The sequence below is a fragment of the Phragmites australis genome, chromosome 4 (genome assembly GCF_958298935.1).
Source record: "Phragmites australis chromosome 4, lpPhrAust1.1, whole genome shotgun sequence".
NCBI classification, from domain to species: domain Eukaryota; kingdom Viridiplantae; phylum Streptophyta; class Magnoliopsida; order Poales; family Poaceae; genus Phragmites; species Phragmites australis.
Window position 1 is genome coordinate 46772530 of NC_084924.1, and position 23095 is coordinate 46795624.

The window sequence follows — 23095 nt, forward strand, 5'->3', positions numbered from 1 at the left end:
TGATATGGTGGAGGACGCGTGGCGGGATAGTGACGTAAAAAGTGTGATTAATAAATTTTTAGTTATAAATATAGTAAAGTTAGTTAAAAATTGAGTATACGTTGCGTGGATTATAACACTAATAAAAATATGATTTGTTATAGTTATGACAGTTAATCAAATATTTGCTTAAAAATCTATAACATCTTATATTAGATTCAAATCAAGAGTGTTCTTAACTATTGTACTACTTAAAGGCTTTATATTATTTAGAATTTTGCTTCTTAAACTGTCACTAAGCATTTAGATTTTTCAGATTGTAAAATGGCTATAATTCATGGAGCTAACATGGCACAGCGGTTCTAGGATTGTGAAATATTGCATGACTGCTGGGAACATCACCTAGATACTCATAAAATTAGATAGAATCTTTAAGGCAGGGGCGGATCTTCAAGAGGAACCCTTTGGTGCTTTATGAAGAGAAAGGAGATATATGAGGGAAAAGAAGATGGAGAGAAAAAAGAAGAGAGGCTACAAGAGGAGTAAACCTCTAGCAATCTATCATGTATCTGGCTGTTCTTAGGATAGGATAGAATTATGATAATGCAATTTTATGTTGTGGGCCCACAGGTCTCTATGAAATACTTGACTTGTATTCCAGCATTGAAATTATGCTTTTTTGCAGAATATCCTCGCGACTAAATGTATTTTGCGGAATCCAATAGATCCTATCATGAAACATAAACCAATCCTGCTTCCACCTAGGATCTCCTCACAAACTTTCTCTAATGTCTTGCTTTAAACACACAAAAAAAAATCCTGGTTCAACGGGAATCACACTGTTTTACATGAAATTCCGGCGTTCCAAAGACCATACGTTTTTCATATTCACCATTCAGCTCCCAACAAAAGTTTATGATGATTAACATCTCGCGGAAGAGAAAACAATGAACCAGGTGCAGCAGACAGCACAGCAGTTGGCCAAGGGCTCAAGGCACAGGCCAACAAAAAAACTCAGACAGTCATGTGCACATACACATAAGAATCTTTCAATGATGAATTCTAATTCTGCATAGTTACATCACTTCCAAATTTCAAATCTTGCTGCCTTTTGTGCAGCAAGCCAGCAATCCACTTGAAAACAGTCAGACACTTTAACAATCAACACAATGAGCTCTCACTGCTTTCCAGAGGGCTCCCACCCGGTTGGATATACAAGAGAGATTGACGCGGGCATAAAAATGAGATAATACAGACTGAATTTTCTCCTCCAATTGCTGTTTGATGGACGACTCTATACATACTCTGCCGCGGGGGCCTTGCCGCGGCAGCAATGATGCCTACCACCTGGGGCGCTCAATCTACAAGGTGCGCCCACATTTGCAGACTTTTGGACAAACACAAACAGCAAGAATAAACAACCACGCACAACTGAGAGTGGAAGGCCCCCTTCAAGGGGTAGATTTCACTGATATTTCTTGAGGAACAGGGGAGCTCTGGGTCTCCTGGTGAGAAGGGGTCACTAGCCTTTGAACAGTCTTCAGTGCACTTGTCAACTGTGCAAATGAAGGTCGCAAATTGGGATCCCTGGGGATTGACAAACCACACATTAGCACACATTTACCATCAAGATCAAATTGAGTTGCCAGGACCAAGACAGGAAGACTCGGATCAGAAAGCGTGTTCATTTTTGAAAACTCACTTCTGCCAGCATTCGAATATGATCCTTGCAACCAGAGGATCAACTTCCTTGGGAATATCAAGCCGTCGGTCCTGGAAGCCAACTGCCCCCACGACTTGCATCGGATTCATCCCACCCCATGGCATTCTAAGTGTTGCTAGTTCCCACAAGATGACACCAAAGCTGTAAACATCGCACCTGCACAGAATTCAGTTAGTGGATGATAAGATTGTTACTGATTTTAATTAAGGATCACTGAGGATCATACCATACTTCCGTTTGTAAAGAACTATAGAAAGGTCTTGAAAGAGAACCAGTGAAAGTGTGAAACCTCCCATTCTTAAGGCAAGATAGATTAATTTGCTAGTTGTTTCTGATTTCTACACGATTCGGTGGAAAATTGAAAAAACAACCAAGGAACTGATTGTAAATTGGTCATTAATTTTTAAAATGATATAACACACCCTCTCTGCTGTGCAAATGGTGTAAATGAGGTATAAATTATTAGGCTGAAATAAAAACCTGACTAGACAGATGCAGGATCCCACGACATGAAATTCATCACATCCAACTCTCAGGAAGTCAAAATTTTGAGCATAAAACCACAAGTACAAGCGCTCCAACAGAAATATAGACACCTCTATCCATAGTAACGCTGAATAACTTCGCACAGACCAACCAGAATGTGCAAGAAAGGACTTAAAATTAATGATTCAATGAAAATTGAAAGCATCGAGGAAATCACTCACTTTTCATTCGATTGTTCATTCCGCAAAACCTCAGGTGCCATCCACTCAGGCTGATACCAAAAAAAATACAATTTAGAAATAAACCCAGCTTATGTCTCAAGGGAAAGAAAGAAATTTAAAACCATAATTTTATAGTCCAGATGTTAGCTACTTACTGTTCCGGCAGTGGATTTGGATGACAAAAATGTACTGTGCTTCAATCGTGAAAGTCCAAAGTCACAAACCTGTTTTAATGCATACATTGATATGAATGACTGTTAGCGGCCAAGTATTAATTGTGAGCAAGAGCACATACCTTTACATTCCAATTATTGTCAACCAGCAAGTTTGGTGATTTCAGATCTCGATGAACAATTGTTGGTACACTAGTATGCAGGCAATTCATGCCTTTGGCCTAAAGAAAAAATAGTCATTTGCATGAGCAGTAACAAAGAAACAAACATATCAGCAAAATATACAAGGTTCATCCATACCACATCAAGGGCCATCTTGATCCTCCGCTTTTCATCAATTTGGCAGTTAGGGCGGTGAAGGATCTTATACAAGCTTCCCCTGAGCAAGGACACAATCACGAACCTCTTTAGATTTTTGTCTGAATCTAATGAGCAGGAGTATATACATATTATGTAGCATTTAGCACCTCCGATATTGCTATCTATGTATGTGTGCCAGCTACAACTTTTTCCATGTTGTCTAGACCAGGATACTTAATTCACACATTCCACAATAGAATCACCTATTTGTGTAGTAAAAGAAAGTATTATACCTTGGAAGATATTCAGATAAAATAGATAAGTTTGGAGGGCGTGTAACAGCACCCATAAAGAGAACAATATTTGGATGGCGCAGCCGACGCATAATCCGCACCTTGTAGAAAAATACACCAGTATTATCAAACAATGCAGCAACAATGGACTGTGTAAATATGAAAAGTGAATGATGCATTTAGTAAAAACCCAAGATAGAAACAGATAAAAGTTCACCTACTTCACTCCTAAACTCGTCCAGAGCATCACCATAGAAATCTTGATCCAAGAATTTTTTTACAGCTACTTCCTGCAAATAAACAAAAACTTCATTGCATTGACCATGATTTGGTTTCTCACCTAAGTTTCTTTATGACTTCATTCAAAGAACATTTTGGACGAATGGCAAAGCTTACTGTTCCATTCCAATCAGCACGGTAAACCTCTCCATATGAACCTATTGGAAGAAGGAAGCAATTCATTCAATTCTTTTCTTGCGGAGCCACAAAGATGCAAGTTCATGCAACAAACTCACTCCTAAGAATGAAAAGCATATAACCGACCCAGGCTAACAACTTGAAATACAGTTTGACAAGCTTAAAATTAGTCTCCCAAACGAGCTCAACTTGTTAGTTCAAAGGCATCAGACTGTATGTCAAAACTTGGTAGCGAAGAAGTACCTAAGCCAATCCTTTCACCAATCACAAGATCATCCCAAGGAATTTCACATTCAGACACATCATCAAACATAGTGTCAAGCCTATGTGACCTCACATCCATGTTTCTTGATGACATTGACGTGTCCATGAATCTGTCAAGGGGAGATTTTTTTGGATCAGGGAATAATTTCTTATGGTCTTGCTTTACATCAAGGTTTTCCATGTGCTGTTTTGCTTGATTCTGAACTCTATTCATTGGAACTCTTCCTTCTGCTGGATTACCCCATAGATGTCTTTCCTGTGGTGGTTGAACTAGACAATGTTGATCCTCAAGTCTGGAATTTGTAGGACCTTTGTCCAAATCACCACGGAGAACCCTTTCAGGAACTTTCCCAGTCTCACCTGTAGAAGTAATCTTCATGGCAGAGGTACCGGCCATAATACTATCGTAATTATGAGGCGGTGCCGCATATGATCTATCATTACGCAATCCAACATTAAGATTAGTATTCCTTGCAGCTGGTCGGGGCACCTGGGATGATGATGCGACATTATCACCAACATTTCTACGCGCGAATGAATCCTCAACATAATTGTACTGCTTGTTGTTGGAAACATCATTGTAAGGAGACCAGTTTTTCATAACTAACCGCTGCTGTGGTCTTACAGCATTAGGGACTACATTCTCTCTACGTCTTTGCAACTCATTGTTTCTATTATCTGTCCCTTTGAATGGTACTGAAGTTTTCTTGGACTCGACACCCCCAAAAGGATTAAGGTCAGCAAAAAGGTTTCTTGACTCTGGATTTTCCTGCAAATCTGGAAGTCGATTTATATTACGTGGATGTTCTCCACCTCGAAGTACAACTTTCTGCTGGGACGATGTACCAGCAGAAGTTGATGGTTCATCTGATTGTTCATGAGAAACCAACGCCCAAGAACTGTCAAAAACACTTCCAGCAGGAACAGATGATGTGCCACCAGAAGAGGTTTGCGAAGATACTGTGGCTGCTGCTGTCTCATATCCAGATTGACTGTCTGATATCAAAGCACCAATGCCAAACGCAGGCAGTTGGCCACCTTTAGGTTCAAGTGGCAATGCACTAGGATCCAGATTAGAATCACAGGTACTCGATGATCCAGCTGTACTCAGGCCGAGTTTTCGATTAGAATTTAAGGAATTGCCCTTCCAACTTAAGATATCTGCTGGAATAAGAGTACCAGGAGCAGCCATCAGATCAACCAAAAACTCCCTACAGAAAATTCGCAATAATAAAACTACTTAGAAAACATAGAGTAGCAGCAAATGAATTGAAATATAGTGAAACCAATGGTAACACATGAATAGCACACTTGGAATTATCTTTCACTAATTAACCATGCTATGAACACTAGTGCAATGATCAGACCATCAATACCTTTCATTGTCCATCTTAATTATGTTTATAGCATCATCATCACCACCACCAGTATAATTGCTCCCTTTGACAAGTTTGCATGGAATGCCAACTCTATCAGCAAGAATCTGCACGGAGAGATAGAAGACATAAGTGCGTGCTTCTCAGCATGTTAGGCAAATGAAGAGATGTGGTGTGCTATCTTCAATACATTGGGCACTTACTTTTGACTGTTGAGCTTCGGTTTATCTCATATCGATTCAGTTTTTCTTCAGATGAGTTGGATCAAAAGTTACATCAACAATTAATGAATACAATCAACAGATTCCATTACTCTCTGATAGGGGAATTATGTAATATGACCATTATATCAATGAAGGGGTAGTAAGCACACTGTTAACTACTGGTTACTGTTAAGGGTATATTAGCAAGGGTGTTACGGTAATCTCCTAGCTTAGGGTTTCCCTCATGTACTATCTATATATTACCCCCAAGGGCTACTATTAAATACAAGTTGTTATTCCTAATATGGTATTAGAGCTAGGTTTTTCTCCTCCGGGGACGCCGCAACTCGTCCAACCCAAGATCTATTTTCCACTCATCCGCTTCTCTTCCCTCCTCGCCGACTCCTCTTCCAAATCCCGCCTCGATTCAGCATTGTTCTAGGCCATGGTGGTATTAGCCTCCCTCGATCCACCGCTACCTTCCAGCCCAGCCGCCCCCTCCCCCCTCACGCGGCTAGACGTCTGCGCGACCGACCTCCCGATTGTTGCCGCCTATCTCCTTCGCGCCTGCCCCAATCGCTTCTGCTGCTGGCTCTCCTATCTGTTGCCTCCCCGACCGGACCAGGCTCTCCCTGCCCAGATTGGCCCACGAGTACCCGCACCCTGCCCCTGTGCTGCGGCAAAGCTGTGGCCCTCACCCCTCATTGTCGGTACCCCATCGAGCCACCGCCATGACCGCCGTCAAGTGGCTGATGCACTAGCACCTGAGCCCCGACGCAACACTCAACAACCAGATCCTTGCGGAGGCGGGCGCTGGAAGACCTCCATCTTCTTCTACCGCCCCATGACCCGCAATGGTGCAGGAGGCGCGAAGCAGCAGCAGCAGCACCCCGACGTGCTCCTCGGTGTCGGGCTCCACAAGCGCCCGAGACTCTACTTCTCCATCGTCCACGCCTAGCGCCTCGTTCTCCAGGCTGATGCCCCATTCCCCCAGGCCATGGAGAAGCTCCAGTCCTACAAGGCCCGTGTTGCCCTCAACTTCGTGGGGTTTCAGTATCTACTAGGTGATTTCTACTTGAGGATAGGAAAAATGTGTTCCTAACAGTTCTGGAGCCATTTGTTTTGGTCCGACAGGCAAATGGGTCCAACTGCCTGCTAGTGTCTTAGTCTCGTATTAAAGTCATTCTATCGCCGCATCTAGCTTTAGTCTTTGCAATTCCGTTGCGTCCATCCAAGTTTCAGTCTCTCTTTGAGTCCGTCTATGTCATGCAAGTATTCCTTCATCCATTCGTCGATTTCTTTCATGGTTAGCTAAATTATGTCTTTGTTTAGCTAATCATTTCTCATCGTTATTGATGTAATTGTGTCATCTAGGTATTTCTGTAGCTTTAATGGCAACTTCTTTTGTTGTCTTGCTACTAATCGTCGCTTTGCTGTGATTCTTGATCAAGGGCATTCATTGTTGTCATCATCACGATTCTACTTACGTGCTTAGTATTACACTTCTTCGGCTTGATTTAGCATGATTACCAAGGCTCCACTCTAAAACGGCTTTGAAGAGACAATTTTTTTATGTATTAATCTAAATTTATTACTTAGTGTCACCTCTTTCAAATACAACACTATTTGCATACGCCTTGCATTTGAGGGGGTGTGGGGTTAAGAGTATAATAGCAAGGGTATTATGGTAATATCCTAGTCTAGGGTTTCCCTCATGTACTCTTTATATGCCCCCAAGAGCTACTATTGAATACAAGTTGCTATTCCTAACCGTCAAAACAAATTAAGATGCTTCCATGCATTGAATAACATTTGTGAGTTTAATCAGAAGGTGAGAAGGTCAAATTTTCACAAGATGCAGCCTATACCAGAGCAATACCTTAGTCAATATTTCTAACCAAAAAAAAGAAGAGTACTCGGCAAAACTAGTGTTTTGGAGCAATCCTTCGACACTCGATCACGGAACAAAGGCAGCAACTCTTAAAGCAAGACACTCCTAAAAGGCTAAATTAGGTGGGGGCAAACTTTAAGTAATGTAATCTAGATTCCATGCACCATTCGTGAATAGTTCAAACATTTCCAAAACCAAACCAAAATAGAACATTCTCGTTGTCTCTTTGATGCCTATTCTCCTGCCCCCTCTATTCTGTCACATACATCTGTCGGGTCTAGGCACTTTTCTCTATGCGAAGCTGATGGTGGCGTCAAGGTGGACTGCTGCATGCAGACACCTGCTAGGATATACAACATCTGTTGGGAATCCAGTTCAAAGTTCAGATGGATAGATACAATGAGATAACTGAGGATATTTTTAACTTCAGTTAACTAGCAAATGCAACACGAATTCAAGGTTCCCCTTCTTAGTGATTGCATCTGTTTCATCAAGTCTGCCATTCAGATATGGGTGGTGCTGGCATGGGATTACATCAAAATCTATGATCTAGGAATTAGGATCCTATTTCAGTGTCAAATATCAAAGATTACTAAAACAACACTTTTTGACAACTACCTAGCTAGCTAGCTTTCTTGCTTGCGTTCGTGCGTGCGAAAGAGGAAGGGAGAAGGGAGCGGACCTTGAAAAGTAGGGCACGGTGACGAGACAGACCTATCTTGATGCAGCCAATAGGCAACAAACTTGTCTGTAGTGAGCTTCTGAGCTCAGTACTCTTCTCCAACCACCTTGTGAGCATGTCATTTGCATCTTTTACGGGCCCACCCATATTATCTGTAACAAGCTCAGCAATTCTTTGCACTAAGACTGCAACATTGGCAACAGGAAAGTCCAACAGGATACACTGTGCCACTTGCTCCATCTCCTGCAAGGTACTATCAATGGCGCGGTTGATTACAATGACTTCAAAGCCCAGGTCCCCTATGCCTGTTTGGAGATCTGCTAGTGATGGCATCCTCCCTTGCTTGGAGGATTCTATAGAGGAGCCAAAGATATCATAGAAGCCATCAATAACTTTCTCATGATAATCAAGAAAGTTATAGTCCTGAAACAAGTTAAAAACAGATGTCAGAATGCAGCATAAATGTTAAGGGTAACAAATGAATAACATTATGTTCGACCCCTCCCTCCTATTCGAAGCCGGGTGTGGCCTCGCCCTTTTGCTATTCCTTCGGTTTGGCTCCACGAAGGTGCCGCCTAGACTAGGGGCCCCACTCATATTCAAAAGGCGCCCAGCTTTCAAGAAGATGATACTTAGTAGTTAGGCAGCCATTTTTCCAATATCGTGGAATAGCATGGCCCAGGGCTAAGGTCCAAGAAGAGTCCCGATAAATAAGAATTTGGAACGGAAAACAGTGGCTCACTATATATTTGAATGGCATAAATGCTAAACACAACATACAAAACAATAACAGCTTGATATGATCAAGCAACCCCATATTTGCTTCTGAAAAAACACCTCAACCTGATCATTTCCTTCCATGGCTAAATATCTTCCGCCCCCATGGTACACTAGCATGCATGCAGCTTCTTTCTTTTTTTACCTAGGTTTTTCGTTTGTTCTTTATTTCTTTTCTAGCAGTGCACCGTAGGGAACAAATCCCTTTCCTTCATAGTAGCTGCACACCAGGAACCAATCCTGAGCCAATGTCCTGCCACCATCTTTTACCACTGGGAATACATCCATATCTTTTGCGTGCATGCAGCCTCAAAATAGTAGCATTTCCTCTTTCCCATATAATATTTCCCACTCCTTGACTGAGGTGAATTTTAACAGCAAACAACACATAAGGTACTATCCCAGCACAGTGACTTAATTCACAACAGTTAATAGTGTTAATTGGCACCTACATTTCCTGAGTGTTAGAGCCTAAGTGACAAACCAGGGAGGAGAGTGAGATCAATACTTGCCTGGTTAGGCGGATGCCATAAATAGGAATTAGCAATGAGCCAATGTGTGCCAAACCAAAAAAAAAAAAAAACTGTGTGATCGAGAGAGCCTATAGACTATAGTTGCTTGCTTCTGCAAGCACCTCAACCTGGACCATTCTATTGCCTGCTAAATATCTTCTATTCGAATGCTCACTAGCAAGCATGAAGCTGCTAAGTGGCATTTAGCATTTTTTTCGATGTGTGTAATTGGCACCTACATTTCCTGAGTGTTAAGAGCCTAAGTGACAAACCAGGGAGGAGAGTAAGATCAATACTTGCCTGGTTAGGCAGACGCCATAAATAGGAATTAGCAATGAGCCAACAAATAATTATTTTTAAGCGGCATCAACATAATGTGTGCCAAACAAAAAAAAACTTTGTGATCGAGAGAGCCTATAGACTATAGTTGCTTGCTTCCGCAAGCGCCTCAACCTGGACCATTCCTATTGCCTGCTAAATATCTTCTATTTGAATGCTCACTAGCAAGCATGAAGCTGCTAAGTGGCATTTAGCTTTTTTTTATGTTTGTAATTTGCTATGCTATGGAATGAAGGGAAGCTCGATAGCAAACTGGGCATAGTTACATAAGCTACTACCGAAACCAAGACCGAATTTAAATGTGCATGAATGAGAAAACGGATGGTAGCATTGAGTGAAGTGTAATTGCCCAACTGGTGAAATGAATTGCTAATGCAATCCTTGGTCCACATTAAGCCGACAATTTATGAACTAGCAGACACAATTTCAACCCAACACCTCACTAGGGAGTAGAGACACGGAAGTACAAGCACATATTCATCTCGAATCGAACCCGTGGGTCTGGATCCTCACCCAGTATCGCCGGGAGAGCGACTCGGCGGTGAGGCCCTCGTCCCGGTGGGCGGCGAAGCGGTCGAGGCTCATGAGCTTGGCCTTCATGATCTGGTCCCCGTCCAGGTCCCCCACGCAATCGCTGTTGGACGCCGACAGCGCCATCGCCAGCTGAATCTGGAACTCCTCCTCCGACGATATGTAGTCCGCCCCTCCTCCCGCTCCCGCGGCCGCTGCCCCCGCGGGCGTCGCTGCCGCGGAATTGGGCGAGGCGGAGCCCGTAGAGCACGAGAGCGCCGACGGAGCCCCCGTCCCTGAAGGGGAGCTCGCGGGAGACGGCGTCGGCGGCGGCTGCTGCTGCCCCTGCGCCTGCGGTTGCCCCACCGGCGTGGGCTCGTTGGACCGGTGCTGCCACCTGATCTTACTCTTGAACAGGTTCTTCATCTCTCCTCCTCCCCGCTCGCCGCGACCTCGTCTAGGGTTTGGCTCGAGAGTTCCCGCGTGCCGGGCGGTGAGGTCGGCGAGGAGACGACTCGCGGGGCGGTCGTGAGCAAGAAGCGAGGAGAGTCGCGGGGCGGTGGGGAACGGGAAGAAGCGAAGGAAGCGGGTAAAGTCTCCGAGGGGCGAGACTGCAAAAGGCTGCGGGGCTAGTGATTAATTAGGGGCCTCAGGTTGGGAGTTAATTACCTAAGGAACCACCGATTTGATTTTTTTTAATTACATCCAGTAGACGTATGATACACTCATAACACCACACATGTAAAATAACTATTAAAAATTAAAGATGTAGAGTTTGAATATTAATAATATCATCGGTCATCTTGTTGTCGATAGATATTTCGTCTATCACTAAAAAAATCATTTTAGTGAAACACGTGAGAACAAACATAGGGTATGATCCATAATAAGTAAGAGGTACAAACACTTTCATTAACCATCTAAGTTAAGACTTGCTATTAACCACAAGTTTAATTTATGTGGGTCGTGGGTTGAGAGATCGGAACTTGAGTGAAACCGGTCGCCGATCGTGGGTAGGCCCTAACATGTTAGTGTGGGGCTCCAGTTGTCATTTGAGATATACAGGTTGTCTGATCTGTAACCAAATAAAAAAGACCAACTAATATTTGTATGTTAAATCGGATATAGTTAGGCATGTAAATTGGTGAACCTACAACTAGTAACATTATTTTTTTCAAATTGAGCATATTTTCAAAAAAATAGAGTAATTAATTGAACTAAAGACAATCGGTAGATACTCTTAGATTAATTGATTTGCACCTCTAGATACGTGCAGTCAAATTAGTGGTATAAGTTTCTATTAACTTTGGCTCGAATAAAGTTACACTATGAAACGACATAGAGAGGATCAAAACAAACATACCAGAGGTTAGACCCTATTTAGAAAGAAGTCTGGATTGTTATTATTTTTTTACCATTCATTTCGAAGCTAAACAATGCGTAAGAAATCCCTACATTTCAACATGCACACTTGTATTTTTTTTTTTTATCAGTCTAATGTAGACTATATAGTGTACGGCAGTATCATCACATGAGCTGCTGTCCTTACCACTTTGGTCGAATGGCATTCTGTAATTAGCAGCTCGACAAGACGATAACGAAGACGATTCTTTACTACTGAGCGGTTTGGTGTGAGCTTGCATGACTGTGTATTCGACCATCAGAAAGCCGGAGCCTTTGAGTAACCGAAGTCAGTTTGGAAGCCGTAGACAATGAAGGCTGCAACCCCAGCGGTCAGCGGTGGTTCAGGCGAAGCTATCACGGCGGAGTGGGCCGAAGCTTCGTGCCGGACGGGGCGGCGGGACGTCGCACGCAGTGTGAAACGCGTCCCAAGAGGCGAATTGCCACTATGATTCTCTCCCTGATCGGTGTGATAACAAGTAGGCCTGTTTAGTTGGACTGATGTTTTTGTTTTTTAGTTAAAAAATTGATTTTTGGTTTTTGGTTTTTGTCATGACTTTTTACTATTATTTTTTAATAAATTTTTAATTTTTCAGTACATCAAAAATTAGAAAAAAAAAACTTCTTTCTACTTACTTCTCAACTTTTAGTTTATTTTTTAAAAACCAATTTTTTAGATTTTCAAAAAACAACTTAACAGCTAATCATTTGGTAGACTTTTAGCCTCTTATAAGCCGGGGCCGTAGTCTACGTAGAAATACCGATTTCTAATGGGAGAAGAGCTGTATGACATGATAGGTTCAGTTGACTTTATGTCCATGCTGGCAGATATATATTTTTAAATGTGACTGAAAAACTGCCTGTTATATTAAAAGAGCGGGAAAAAAATCCGACGGGCAGAGTACAGAGATTAACCGGATTGAGGACCAGGGCAGCAAGAAAAAGAGAAGGAAAAGGAAAAACGGGACGCAGATTTTAATTTTTTGTTTTGTTTTCCGAACGGAGGAAAACGGCCTGGGACAGGTACTTTCATGCCAACAAAGCAAAAGATTCGTTGATTTTTCTTCCTCTCGTCTTGTCACGCGCCATGAATTCGAACAGCTACACTGCAGCAACAATCTGAGTGATCGTGAGGTGAGACATGTATGATATTTATTAGGATCGGATCAATAATCGAACCGCTCAGGTTCTCGGTTCACTGGCTCAACCGTTGTAGACCGGATCAATAATCGAACTACTACTTATTCACTAAAATATGCTATTATGACACCAGGAAAAAACAACTTAGTCTACATTATCGCTCGTAGTACGATCACGAATTCACTAATGCATAAAGCAAAGTGTGAGCTGACGCGACAGCGAAACCATGTACGACGCTGAAGATAAGCTCTCTCCACTGACCACTGGTACACATCCAAAGCACCGAAGAAGCATGGCCAACCAAACTTAAAGGAAAATGGCCTTCGTCTCAACTGGCCAGAGTTTTCATTTCACAGGTCTCTCAACACTGCAACAGCTGCTGCAGTAGCAGCTAGCTCAGCAGCCCAGTGTTTCACCGGTACCGGTACAATACGGGACACCATTCCTTCACCTCCATACGTAATGGCCAGGTGCCTTGCCTGACCTGCAAAGGCGCCGAGCCGCATCTGACGGTCCAAAAATACCTTTCATGCATGCAGGACAAGCGTTACCTGCACCAGAAGTCGCCTGCTCTGCAACCAAAGGTGGATTCCTCCATGCGCGGGAAGCCTTCCATGCAGCTTTCAGTCCCAGCATCCTGCATCCCGTATCCTGGCCTGAATAGATTGACCTGCTATTTTTACCGGTCATCAGTGGCTAACAACAACCACAACTAAAATGGCAAAGCGACGTCGAGAATCCCTGGCCGGAAAGGCACGCACCGATGCCGAAACGGATTGGCTCCTGAAACCGTTGGAGGCAGCCCCATGTTTTCGGTGTCAGTGTCGCTGGGGAAATGACGCCAATACCGCCCTTATCTTCAGACGCCGCCAGAGCCGCCGGGCGTGCCCACCCGTCGTCGGTCCTTTACTCCTGTGCACAGGCACAGCACACCAAAACGAACAGACAAAACACGGGCTGCACCGGCGGGTAGCAGACACGCACGCAACGGCGGTCTCGTCTCCTCCTATCCCCGTCTCCGTCTCTTCCTTTCTTACGGCTCCTCGTCACACACTCCTGAGCTTATCTTCCCCACACGGCAAGAACCTTGTGACACCGTCTCGGCCCTTAGCCCCTTGACGCCCTATAAATCCCATCCTTTCTGCTGTTCACCTGTCCAAATAACAGCAAGAGAAGAAGGAAGGAACCGAGAGAGAGAGAGGAAAAAGCTACACTTTTGGAGTTCTTGATTTGTTTGCGAGCGCATGGGGATCCACCCGACATCGCCCAGTACCGGTGGCAGCAGCGGCAAGAAGGACCTCCGGCGGCTGCCGCACGTGTACAGCAAGGTGCTCGAGCTGCCGCTCCCAGCGGACACCGACGTCGCGATGTTCGAAGGTCCCGACGCCTTCCACTTCGTCGCGGCCGGTGCGCATGGTGCCACCGGCGTGGTGCGGGTGCGCACCGTGGGGATCTACCCCGGGGTTGTCAAGGTCGTCGTGCAGGCTGGCGCCGGAGGTAGTGAGGAGGGTGATGCTGACGACATGAAGACCGACAGGTGGCGATCCCGGCTGCCTGAGGCGAGCTGTCCGGCGATGGCGGTGGCTGGGTACGTCGACGGGCAGCTTGTTGTGACGGTGCCAAAGGGGCGTGGCGGCGGCGAAGGAGAGGTTACCTGGAGGTGCTGCTGTGGCGGAAAGATGAATGGAAGGCTGGTGGTTGTCCAGTAGAGCAGTTGTGCAACAGTGTTTGGTCGCTAGTAAGGTCTTACCATCTTTCTTTTTGGGTAAAGATGGGTTGTTTATTCTGCCTGGTTTTAGCAACAGATCTTTCATCCTCCTACTGCTTCTTGAGCATATGGAAGAATTCTCTTTGGTTTCCTTGAAATCAAATGTAATTGTACATAAAACTGTTACTCTGTGAGATATCCTTTTCTTGGTGTATCCCTCGATGCAACTTGGATCAGATCATATTAGATAAGATTTGGTGGAACTCATTGTGTAGACAAGATTTGGTCAGTTACTATTACTGTTTCCGTAGTTGGTGCTGCATGTCACATGTCAAATCTCTCCATTTTGATGCCTCACTGTTTGCAGCCTGGTGTCTGTTAGTCCTACCTGAGATAATTATTCTGGTACAAAGCTACCTGCGATAACTAAGCTCTGATATCGCTTTGGGACCATATGAATTGCAAATGTATCAATCGTTTCAGGCAATATGTTTTATATTTTTACTAAACCAAGGTAATGTCACTTGTTTCGTGGTGCTTCAAGAATCTTGTGTCAACAAATCCTTTCTCTCTTTTGTATGTTATTATATTCCTAGTTGCCATTTCTTACGTAACTAGCTGAAGTCAGTGATCGCCTGATATTCTACAGCTTCCAGTCAATACTCCCTAGTAATACAATTGCCACTCGCTTTCATCTGCAACTTGAAACGTTAAATTATGATAGGTCAATAATACCATAGTACGTACTCTCGATGAATTGCAATCCCTACACAAGTATCTTCCACAAAATTTGAGCTCTTTGTTATCATTCTCCTTGTAGGGTGGTAGCCTGGCTGGTAAGCTCATTAGAGTAGAGCGAGCCGGCCGGGGTTTGATCTCCCACTTGCACAGAACGCCTAAGGCAAGTGCTATTCCCTATAGTCTTTTATCCTTTTTATCGTTCTCCTTGCAAACAGTGCAAAATATTACATCAACGTAAAACTTATTTGTATCAATCCACATATAATAAGAAATAACAAAAAATAGCTTAATTACTTTGCTAAAGTATGGATTAAGGGCAGAATATAATCCAGTATTTTCATCAATTTGAATTTAATGTTGGCATTATTTCCCCCATAATCTGTATGTCATTGCTAGTTGATGAGTGTTGCACTGTTGACTAGCCCAATCATGCTGCCGAAGTCAAAGTTCCATAATGCTAAACCGTTCTTTCATTGGTGCGGTACGATATGTTTACGCATCTTCACAGATCAGATCGAGTTGGAAACAACGGGGACAGTTTTGTTGACATAAAGAACACCAAATAACTGACGAAAAGGGGGAGAAAAGGAAAGCCAATGATAAAAGTTCTAGAGTCTTGTCTAACAAAAGAGGACCCCAGTTTGGTAAAGCGTCTACAACATCATGGGCTAGAGTGGATGAACCCTATCGAGATGAGATGGGTCACTCAAGTTGTTGCTTTTGGTTGCATCATGTGTGCAACTGTGTATCAATCCGTGTTAATCTAAAACACCAAACATTGCTTTGCGATATGATCCTTCTCTAGAGGGATGGAATTCATTGGATAGTAACCACTTTTACCTATAATATCGACAGAGTAGGTACAGTCACATTTGGTTTCTGTTCTTTAGCAATTCAATAGCAATATAGAATTGGGATTATTTAATTTTAACAAAAAGAATCAAGCGCAGACTATTTCCGAGAGTAGATTAATAGGTGTGAGCACCAATCTAATCTATCGAGAATTAGAGATAGCGAGATGTCCACATACTGGGTCCTAAAAGCACTAAAACATCTGCTACACAAGCTAAGCTAATGGAACAAATGCCATCTAGTATCATTTTCTTTGGTAACAATGTAACAGAAAAATGGGGACCATTTTTATAAACCAGACCCTGGCTATGTATCAAGACCCTATTTTATGTCATATAGGGCAATGGCCACCAGTTTGAAAGAACATGCATGTGGCGCCAGATAGGAAATGACACAATTATAAAAAGAATGGACCGACTACTTAATGAATAAGGTGCCCTTCAAGACCAAAGGTTAATCTTAGTGCCCTCTTATGACACATTATATCTCGAAAGTAGATGGAGTAGGCAAAAAGAGATGGGGCAAGATAGATTCGTTTCTTCGGGATAATAAGCCATACAACTCATGAGGTCATCTTATCTCCCTAGTGGGTTGAGGGTGACCATATTAGAGGGTTTGACAGCGGCAGTGTATAGTACCTTGTCATCTTAAGTAGACTTGTTGAGTGCTGTTATAATATAGGATCGAGAAGAATGCAAAAAATATTCAATATTTCATAATATGATTTTGAAAGGCATGCTACTTCAATCAAATCTCAAACTATTTCTTAAATACATGAAAGGTCGGTGCAAGAACTTCATGCCTAAAACGGTGAGACATGCTAACACCTGGAACAGCTAGATATCACATACATACCTAAATGACATGTCAGGTAGCTATAATTATTCATATCAACTCTCAATATACCTTCCATGATCTTATTTCTAAGTAACACCTTCTGCAACCCCAGCGGCCTCTAAGATCAGTAGAGTCTTGACTGTGCCATACCAAGCATAACATCCAGGTAACTTCATGCTTCTTTGCACACATGCAACATCAATAATCTGGCATGATACTCTATCTGCATCTGAGATCGTTCCTATGTCAAACATAGAACTGGTCAAAGAACCGAAATGAATTGTTTGCTACAACATTTAACGCAGGATTTCATTTTGCTGGCTCGATGAGCTTAAGGCTTCTGGAAATATTAATGTAGGAAGTCATTGTGCATACATAGTTCTTCGTGGGCTCATGCAAACCCACCTTCCCTCGTATCATTTGTGGTTGAATTAAGTCTTTCCTGTAAATCAAACCTCCGATATCCAGCAACCAATATATCATAAGTAGACCCGGTGAGCTTGAACAAGCTTCGGATGAGGTTTAAGAAGAAATCCAATCTATCAAAGTCCTTGTGACGAAAATAAGAACAGATAATGACCTCAACATCCTCTGGGCACATAAACATCACACCATTATCCAACATCCAGCAAATTGCATGCTCCATATCTGCCAATTGATCTGCCTTAGCATAGAATCTGATAATTCCACAGTGCAGCTCTGTTTCAGAACTCCAGTGGGCTCCCTTTTGTATGAGGACAAGCAGATGCTCCATTTCATCAACTTTACCTGACCTGCATCCAGGCATATTCTTCATAACCTCTCGACTGTAGCTTCATTCAACTCCCAATTGCAATCATTCACGCTTCTTAGAAAATCTCTTACCATGTTGGCCTCCTTTCTTCTAGAAAGCATCTCAAGCTTGGCCTCCAAAATAGCAAAGTTTGGCTTAATTGCAAAGGAAATCATTTCTTCAAACACCTTCTCAGCATCATCTAGCATGTTCAACCTAACAAACCCTGTGACCAAAGATTCAAAAGCAAGAATACATGGAGTAAACCCTGCATTCTTTGCAGCTAAATACCAGCTCATCATTGCATGGCCACTTCCGAGCAGCGGAAGTGCAGATATGGCAGATATGAATGCATTATATGTAGCGGAATCAGGCTTCCAGTCCTCCATGCCTTCCATAGCCTCATACAAGGTCATTGCAGAAAGGAGATCTCCGGTGGACAAGAAAGCATTAGCAACGACATTGAAAATGACAGTGTTGAGCCAAATCCCGTGAGCCTCTACGCATTCAAATACTCTCATTGCAAGTGCTGCATTCCTTGTTTCTCCACAGAAACGGATTATCTTCGAGTAGGGCTCGCAATCATGAATTCCTTCCATCATTAGCTTCTCTAGCTTCCATTCCAATACCTAATTCAATGTTCGCCTTTCACACCATGTTAATTCGTAGTATAAAAGATCTCTGATTTCAGATGCAGAAAAATCTCATAACGAATAACGAACTGGCAAGATTCATCAAGCAAAAGAATCTTGCACCAGTGTATTTACAAACCCACTGATCATGTCGACATTTGAAAAGTTAGCTCAGTACATGATATAACCATGTATCATAAGCTCACATGATAATAGGCGCTATTGCAAGGCTAAAAATGCTAGCGATATGCATCGCGGCCTCGCAGGTCGCGTTCTGAGTTCTGACCATGGGGAGGACGGAAACTTCCTTCTGCCGTAACAATAAAAACTAAAAATAGACAGTTTGAACAACATCATGAGTGACAGAACTGGGGAGGAGAAGGAAGGGTCTCACGAGGTGCGCCTTGGCCGGAGAGGAAACGCGGAGGAGGGCGGCGGCGAGGGGCTCCCAGGAGGCGCCGTCGCGGTGCGGCGCCGAGGAACTAGCCTCCTCCATGTGAGCCTTCACGCGGCACTCCGGCTCCGGCACCAAGCGATGGAGCAGAGCGACGTCCGTCCCCGATACCGCCGCGGCGGCCGCAGTCCCCATCCCGCGCCACAGGCGCCGGCGAGCGGCGGCGATCGCCATCGATTGCTCGCTGTCGCGGCGGCGGAGGTAACGGGCCTGACGGGTGTAGTACTAACCAGGCCCAATGTATGAGACGCAGACTTTTAGACGAGCCCGTTTTAGGATTCTAGCGGCTAACCCACTTCGGCCCACAAATAAACGACGATATTGGAGGCCCATTCCTCTCCGCCGTCTAACCGCGAGCTTTTTATTTTTATATTTCTTAAATCGAAAAATTATAAAAATAAGTATCTATTTTGAAAAATCTAAATCTAGATCCTATCGTCCATTGGAAGGGTGTATATCGCCCGGACAACGAGTTAAAATAAATAAATAATACAATATTTCAATGCTCTTAAAATTCAAAATATTATCAAAATAATCATAAAAAGTTTTAAAAATATATGATGTAGAGAATGTTATAATCTAGTTCTCCAAATTTTTTAATTCAAATAATTACTTGTACAATAAAAAACAGATAAGGCAGATTCCGTCGTACTAAGTCTAAGACAAACTTTATGCAATAAAATATGTCTTTTTTTCTCATTGCATAAATCATATTTTTGTCTGAAACTTTTTGCGAGCTAGATCATAGCATTATCTACACAATAATTTTTTAGAATTTTTTTAAGACTATTTTGATAACATTTTAAATTTTAAGAGCAATAGAACCAACATTATGTTTTATTTTTAAACCGGTCGTCGACAGGATTCGATCAATCTAACCGCTGATATCTCGCTTGACCCAGCCGATCAGCCCTGTGCGCGCCACATGGCCATGCAGCCGCGACGCGCCTTCCCTAGCTCGCCTCCACGTCTCCCGCCTCTGCACACGTCCCTCCTCGAGATGCACGCACACGCCACATATAATCGCAACGAATCAATGCGCCGGGCAGCAAGTTTCGGCTGTAAGCACACACAATCGATCCAAGGAGCAAAGATTAAACACTAGTGCACTCGCGTTGTTGCGCTCTCGATCGGTACAAGACACTGTCAAAAAAAAGAAGAAGCCAGGAGCAGCCAATGAGGCCGTCCGACCAGCAGGCCGGCGGCAAGCAGGGCGCCGTCCGCTACGGCGGCGTCTTTCCAGTGAGCGGCGGCCTCGCGGACAAGCCCATCGCGCCGCAGGACGCGGCCACGATGTAGTCGGCGGAGAACATCGTGTTCGGGCAGGCGCTCAGGGGCGGCCCGGCCGCGGCCACCAGTAACGAGGGCATGGGTGTCGTCGGCCACGACCAGGCCACGGACGCCACCGCCGTGCAGGGCGTCACCGTCCCCGAGGCCCGCGTCCCGGGCGGCAGCATGGTCACCGAGTTCGTCACCGACCGGGTAAATGCTGAAACGCGTCCCTCTGTGCGCGTAAAAGTGCAAGCATGCAGCATCATAGATTAATGCGCGGACACCTTATTATGCGCACGTTCGTATTGTACGCACAGGCTGTTGGCCAATACTTCGGCGGGATGATACATTGATTACTACGGCTGTTGCCGGGGCCGCCAGAGCAGGAGGTGCAGCGAAAGGAGGCGGCGGCGGTGGAGCCGGCGAGGCTGCCGTGGCGGATCGATGGCACGAAGGTAACGATCGGTGAGGTGCTGGAGGCAGCAGCGCTTGCCGCGGGTGACATGCCGTTGGAGCGCAGCGACGCGGCCGCCATCCAGGCGGCGGAAGAAAGAGCCACCGGGAACGCGAACATCCCCGGCGGCTTGGCCACCCAGGCCCAGTCGGCCGCGGCGCGTGACGAGGACAAGACCACGCTCGGCGACGTCCTCGCGGCATGACGTTACACCTGCTGCCGTAAACGATTTTTTGTTTCTTTGTTCATAACGCGACGGCGAAGCTGGTCACGGACAAGCCGGTGGAGAGCAGCAACGCGCTGAGGGCGGCGGGCGCGGAGAGCCGCGACAAGGGCGAAGCGACGGCGATGCATGCCCGGAGGCGTGGCCGCGTCCATGGCTGCGGCCACACGGCGCGCTGAACCGTGACGAGGCGGTCTGGGACTGAAGCGTGCGCGCACAGTCTCATGGAGTCGTCATCCAGAGCTAGTCTGGTGTGCGTCGCGCGTTTCTTTTAGTGTCCATTTAGGGTTCGTGCGCGGGGCGATCAAGTGTACGCGTATTGAATAGTTCGCTGCTCTGTGCTCACCACGTAGCTGATGAGACCGTGTCACATATATGTCTCGGCTCCGGCGGCTCGGCCGAGGAGTAGTGTCGTACGTACGTGCAACATTGTAAGATATGCGTCAATGATCAATGCAAGATACACAGTGCACTTGCATGTTAACCAAGATGTTTTCTAGGTGAGGTCGTTAGGGGTACCCTCCGTACCGAGATACTACACCGTACGTGATCCTCATCACAGCCTCGCAGGGATCGCCGAGTGTAAGAGAAGATCACGGAGATGGAGACACATCCGCCGCCAGAGAGCGCATGTGGTGGGGGTGGCGTGGCGGTTGCCCGTGCGTAGCGTAACACGTTTCCGTCCGCTCCCGCGCTGCCACGCCGACGGGGGATCGATCTGGATCGGACCTGCCGTCGCCACCGACACCATCTCCTCGATGAAGAACAGCCTATTCTTCTGCTCCTCCTCTCAGGGCCAATCCTGAGATTTTAGCGATCTCGGACAAAATTAAAAGTAGGATCTATTGAGTTGAAACGTTAAAAAAGTAATTAATATATAAATTATAAAAATAATATTCAATGTATTAAAAATAGTTTATGATAAACACTTAAAGTATATAAAAGAAAGTATCCTCTTGCTATTCTTCAATAATAATTGCGGACAATTTGTAATTATTCTTTCCAGGAACATCACTTTTAGCTAGAGGAAAAAAGAATCCTCTTGCTATTCATGGGGGTTGGATGGCCTGCACCGATTGGCGAGGACGTGATCTGCCATGCGGTGCTCAAGGCCCGAAGGAGGCAAGGCCGCGGCCGAGGGCACGCCAAGGAAGTCGAGCGGCTGCTCCAAAGAGGTAGCGTAGGAGGCGGATCAGGACTACATCGTCTGTAGAAGAGGAAGCAAAAGAACCAAAGCAGCAAAATTGTTTCTTTTGGACCGACTAAATGTCATACACGATCATATAACTACGACCTCCGGTCGATAGAAATTTAGATTATCATACTTTGTTGGACCACCAGTAGTATATACCTATATGAGAGTCGAGAGACCCTGGGTTTGGGGGCCAGGGCGGCAGCCCCGTTTGCCCCGCCCACTCAGGACCGTCCCTGCTCCGCTTTCGAACTGCCCCCCCCCCCCGGTACCTGGCACTCCGGCTACCCGGTCCGACTGGGTCCTCCTCAACAAAGTAGCATACCTGACTAACCGCAGGAACAAGACCACCGCCGAAAGCTTCGGGCGCACCGGCCAGGCCGTCGAGGTGTCCTTCTGCCTCGCCGATCCGTCGGGCCTCTCCCACCTATGCGTCCACTGCCCCGGCCCGACGAAGACCTACTTCACTGAGGAGCCCCTCGTCGTCTGCTCGGAGAAGGACATTGCCATCCTCCACGTCTACTTCTCCTTCGGCCCCAAAGATCACGTGGCTGAGAAGGGGCTCCACGATTACTTCGGATACACAGCCCAACACAACATGAGTACCTGTCGATTGACCTGCTCCCCAGCCTGTCTCCACTCCCATTCGAACCTCACGAGTGGGGCATGTTGCCCTGCGTCTGTGGCTAGGACTTCATCACCATTCTCCGTCCACGGGTGGTGATCCCGGACAACTACGATCTCCACATCTTCTCGTCCAAGATAGCTATATTGGATCCATGGTCGCCTAGGACCTGGGTGTCACGAACTTCACTTCTTCAGGTGACCATGTTGTCATGTGGGCCAAGCCATCAGGAGAAGGGGCTACAAAAGAAGCTAACGAGGAGCAACTTCTTCCTCCTCCTCAAGCTCTGATCTTCTCCAAGGTTGTCTTCTCCATTCCCAATCCACTTGCTCCCCCCCAGTCTCTTGCTAGTTCCCTGCCCTTGATTCTATGCCTCTTCATTTTGTATCCCTAGAACTCGTATTCAGGCCTTGAACTTGCAGTGCATCCATCGTTTGGTTTTGATTTGGTGTTTGAGTAGCTGGGTATGTAATAATTGGCATCAGAGCCATTCAATAAGTGGAGTTTGTGCTATGGAGGAGATCTTCGAAGATCGGTTTGCCGCGTTGCGAGAGAAGATCATTGAGCAGGGCCTGCTCACTGACAAGTTGTGTTAATCTGTGACACAAGTTGAAGATGGCGTTGAGAGCTCTTGATCCCTTGAAGC

The 23095-nt window shown here is 45.1% G+C and overlaps 3 protein-coding genes and 2 pseudogenes across 3 annotated transcripts; 2 read left to right on the forward strand and 3 right to left on the reverse strand.

The window, feature by feature from the left end:
• Positions 1–1006: 1006 nt before the first annotated feature.
• LOC133916881 (serine/threonine-protein kinase EDR1-like) lies at positions 1007–10758 on the reverse strand. Its single transcript, XM_062360761.1, has 13 exons — positions 10150–10758; positions 8009–8431; positions 5233–5339; positions 3836–5067; positions 3572–3612; positions 3397–3465; positions 3176–3276; positions 2883–2961; positions 2705–2803; positions 2565–2633; positions 2410–2459; positions 1682–1858; positions 1007–1566 (listed from the first exon to the last, which is right to left on the reverse strand). The coding sequence occupies exons 1-13, from the start codon at positions 10570–10572 to the stop codon at positions 1431–1433; spliced, it is 3006 nt and encodes a 1001-aa protein (XP_062216745.1). The 5' UTR covers positions 10573–10758; the 3' UTR covers positions 1007–1430.
• Positions 10759–13731: 2973 nt separating this feature from the next.
• On the forward strand, positions 13732–14609 carry LOC133916882 (uncharacterized). The gene has a single exon (XM_062360762.1). The coding sequence runs from the start codon at positions 13932–13934 to the stop codon at positions 14394–14396; it is 465 nt and encodes a 154-aa protein (XP_062216746.1). The 5' UTR covers positions 13732–13931; the 3' UTR covers positions 14397–14609.
• A 2090-nt stretch (positions 14610–16699) lies between these two features.
• On the reverse strand, positions 16700–18379 carry LOC133914867 (pentatricopeptide repeat-containing protein At5g02860-like; annotated as a pseudogene).
• Positions 16700–18910, reverse strand: LOC133916883 (uncharacterized). The gene is made up of 2 exons (XM_062360763.1): positions 18624–18910; positions 16700–18539 (listed from the first exon to the last, which is right to left on the reverse strand). The coding sequence occupies exons 1-2, from the start codon at positions 18855–18857 to the stop codon at positions 18432–18434; spliced, it is 342 nt and encodes a 113-aa protein (XP_062216747.1). The 5' UTR covers positions 18858–18910; the 3' UTR covers positions 16700–18431.
• A 698-nt stretch (positions 18911–19608) lies between these two features.
• On the forward strand, positions 19609–22739 carry LOC133914868 (late embryogenesis abundant protein D-34-like; annotated as a pseudogene).
• The last annotated feature ends 356 nt before the right edge of the window (positions 22740–23095 follow it).

What these genes read in the sequence shown, in the direction of transcription:
- LOC133916881 (XM_062360761.1), bottom strand. Translation starts at nt 10,572, where the DNA reads ATGAAGAACCTGTTCAAGAGTAAGATCAGGTGGCAGCACCGGTCCAAC. An exon ending in TCAAGATGGCCCTTGATGTG is followed by an intron (nt 2,804 to 2,882) that starts GTATGGATGAAC and finishes TTTTTTCTTTAG; the next exon opens with GCCAAAGGCATGAATTGCCT. An exon ending in ACAATAATTGGAATGTAAAG is followed by an intron (nt 2,634 to 2,704) that starts GTATGTGCTCTT and finishes GCATTAAAACAG; the next exon opens with GTTTGTGACTTTGGACTTTC.
- LOC133916882 (XM_062360762.1), top strand. Translation starts at nt 13,932, where the DNA reads ATGGGGATCCACCCGACATCGCCCAGTACCGGTGGCAGCAGCGGCAAG.
- LOC133916883 (XM_062360763.1), bottom strand. Translation starts at nt 18,857, where the DNA reads ATGGCGATCGCCGCCGCTCGCCGGCGCCTGTGGCGCGGGATGGGGACT. An exon ending in CTCCGGCCAAGGCGCACCTC is followed by an intron (nt 18,540 to 18,623) that starts GTGAGACCCTTC and finishes TTGTTACGGCAG; the next exon opens with AAGGAAGTTTCCGTCCTCCC.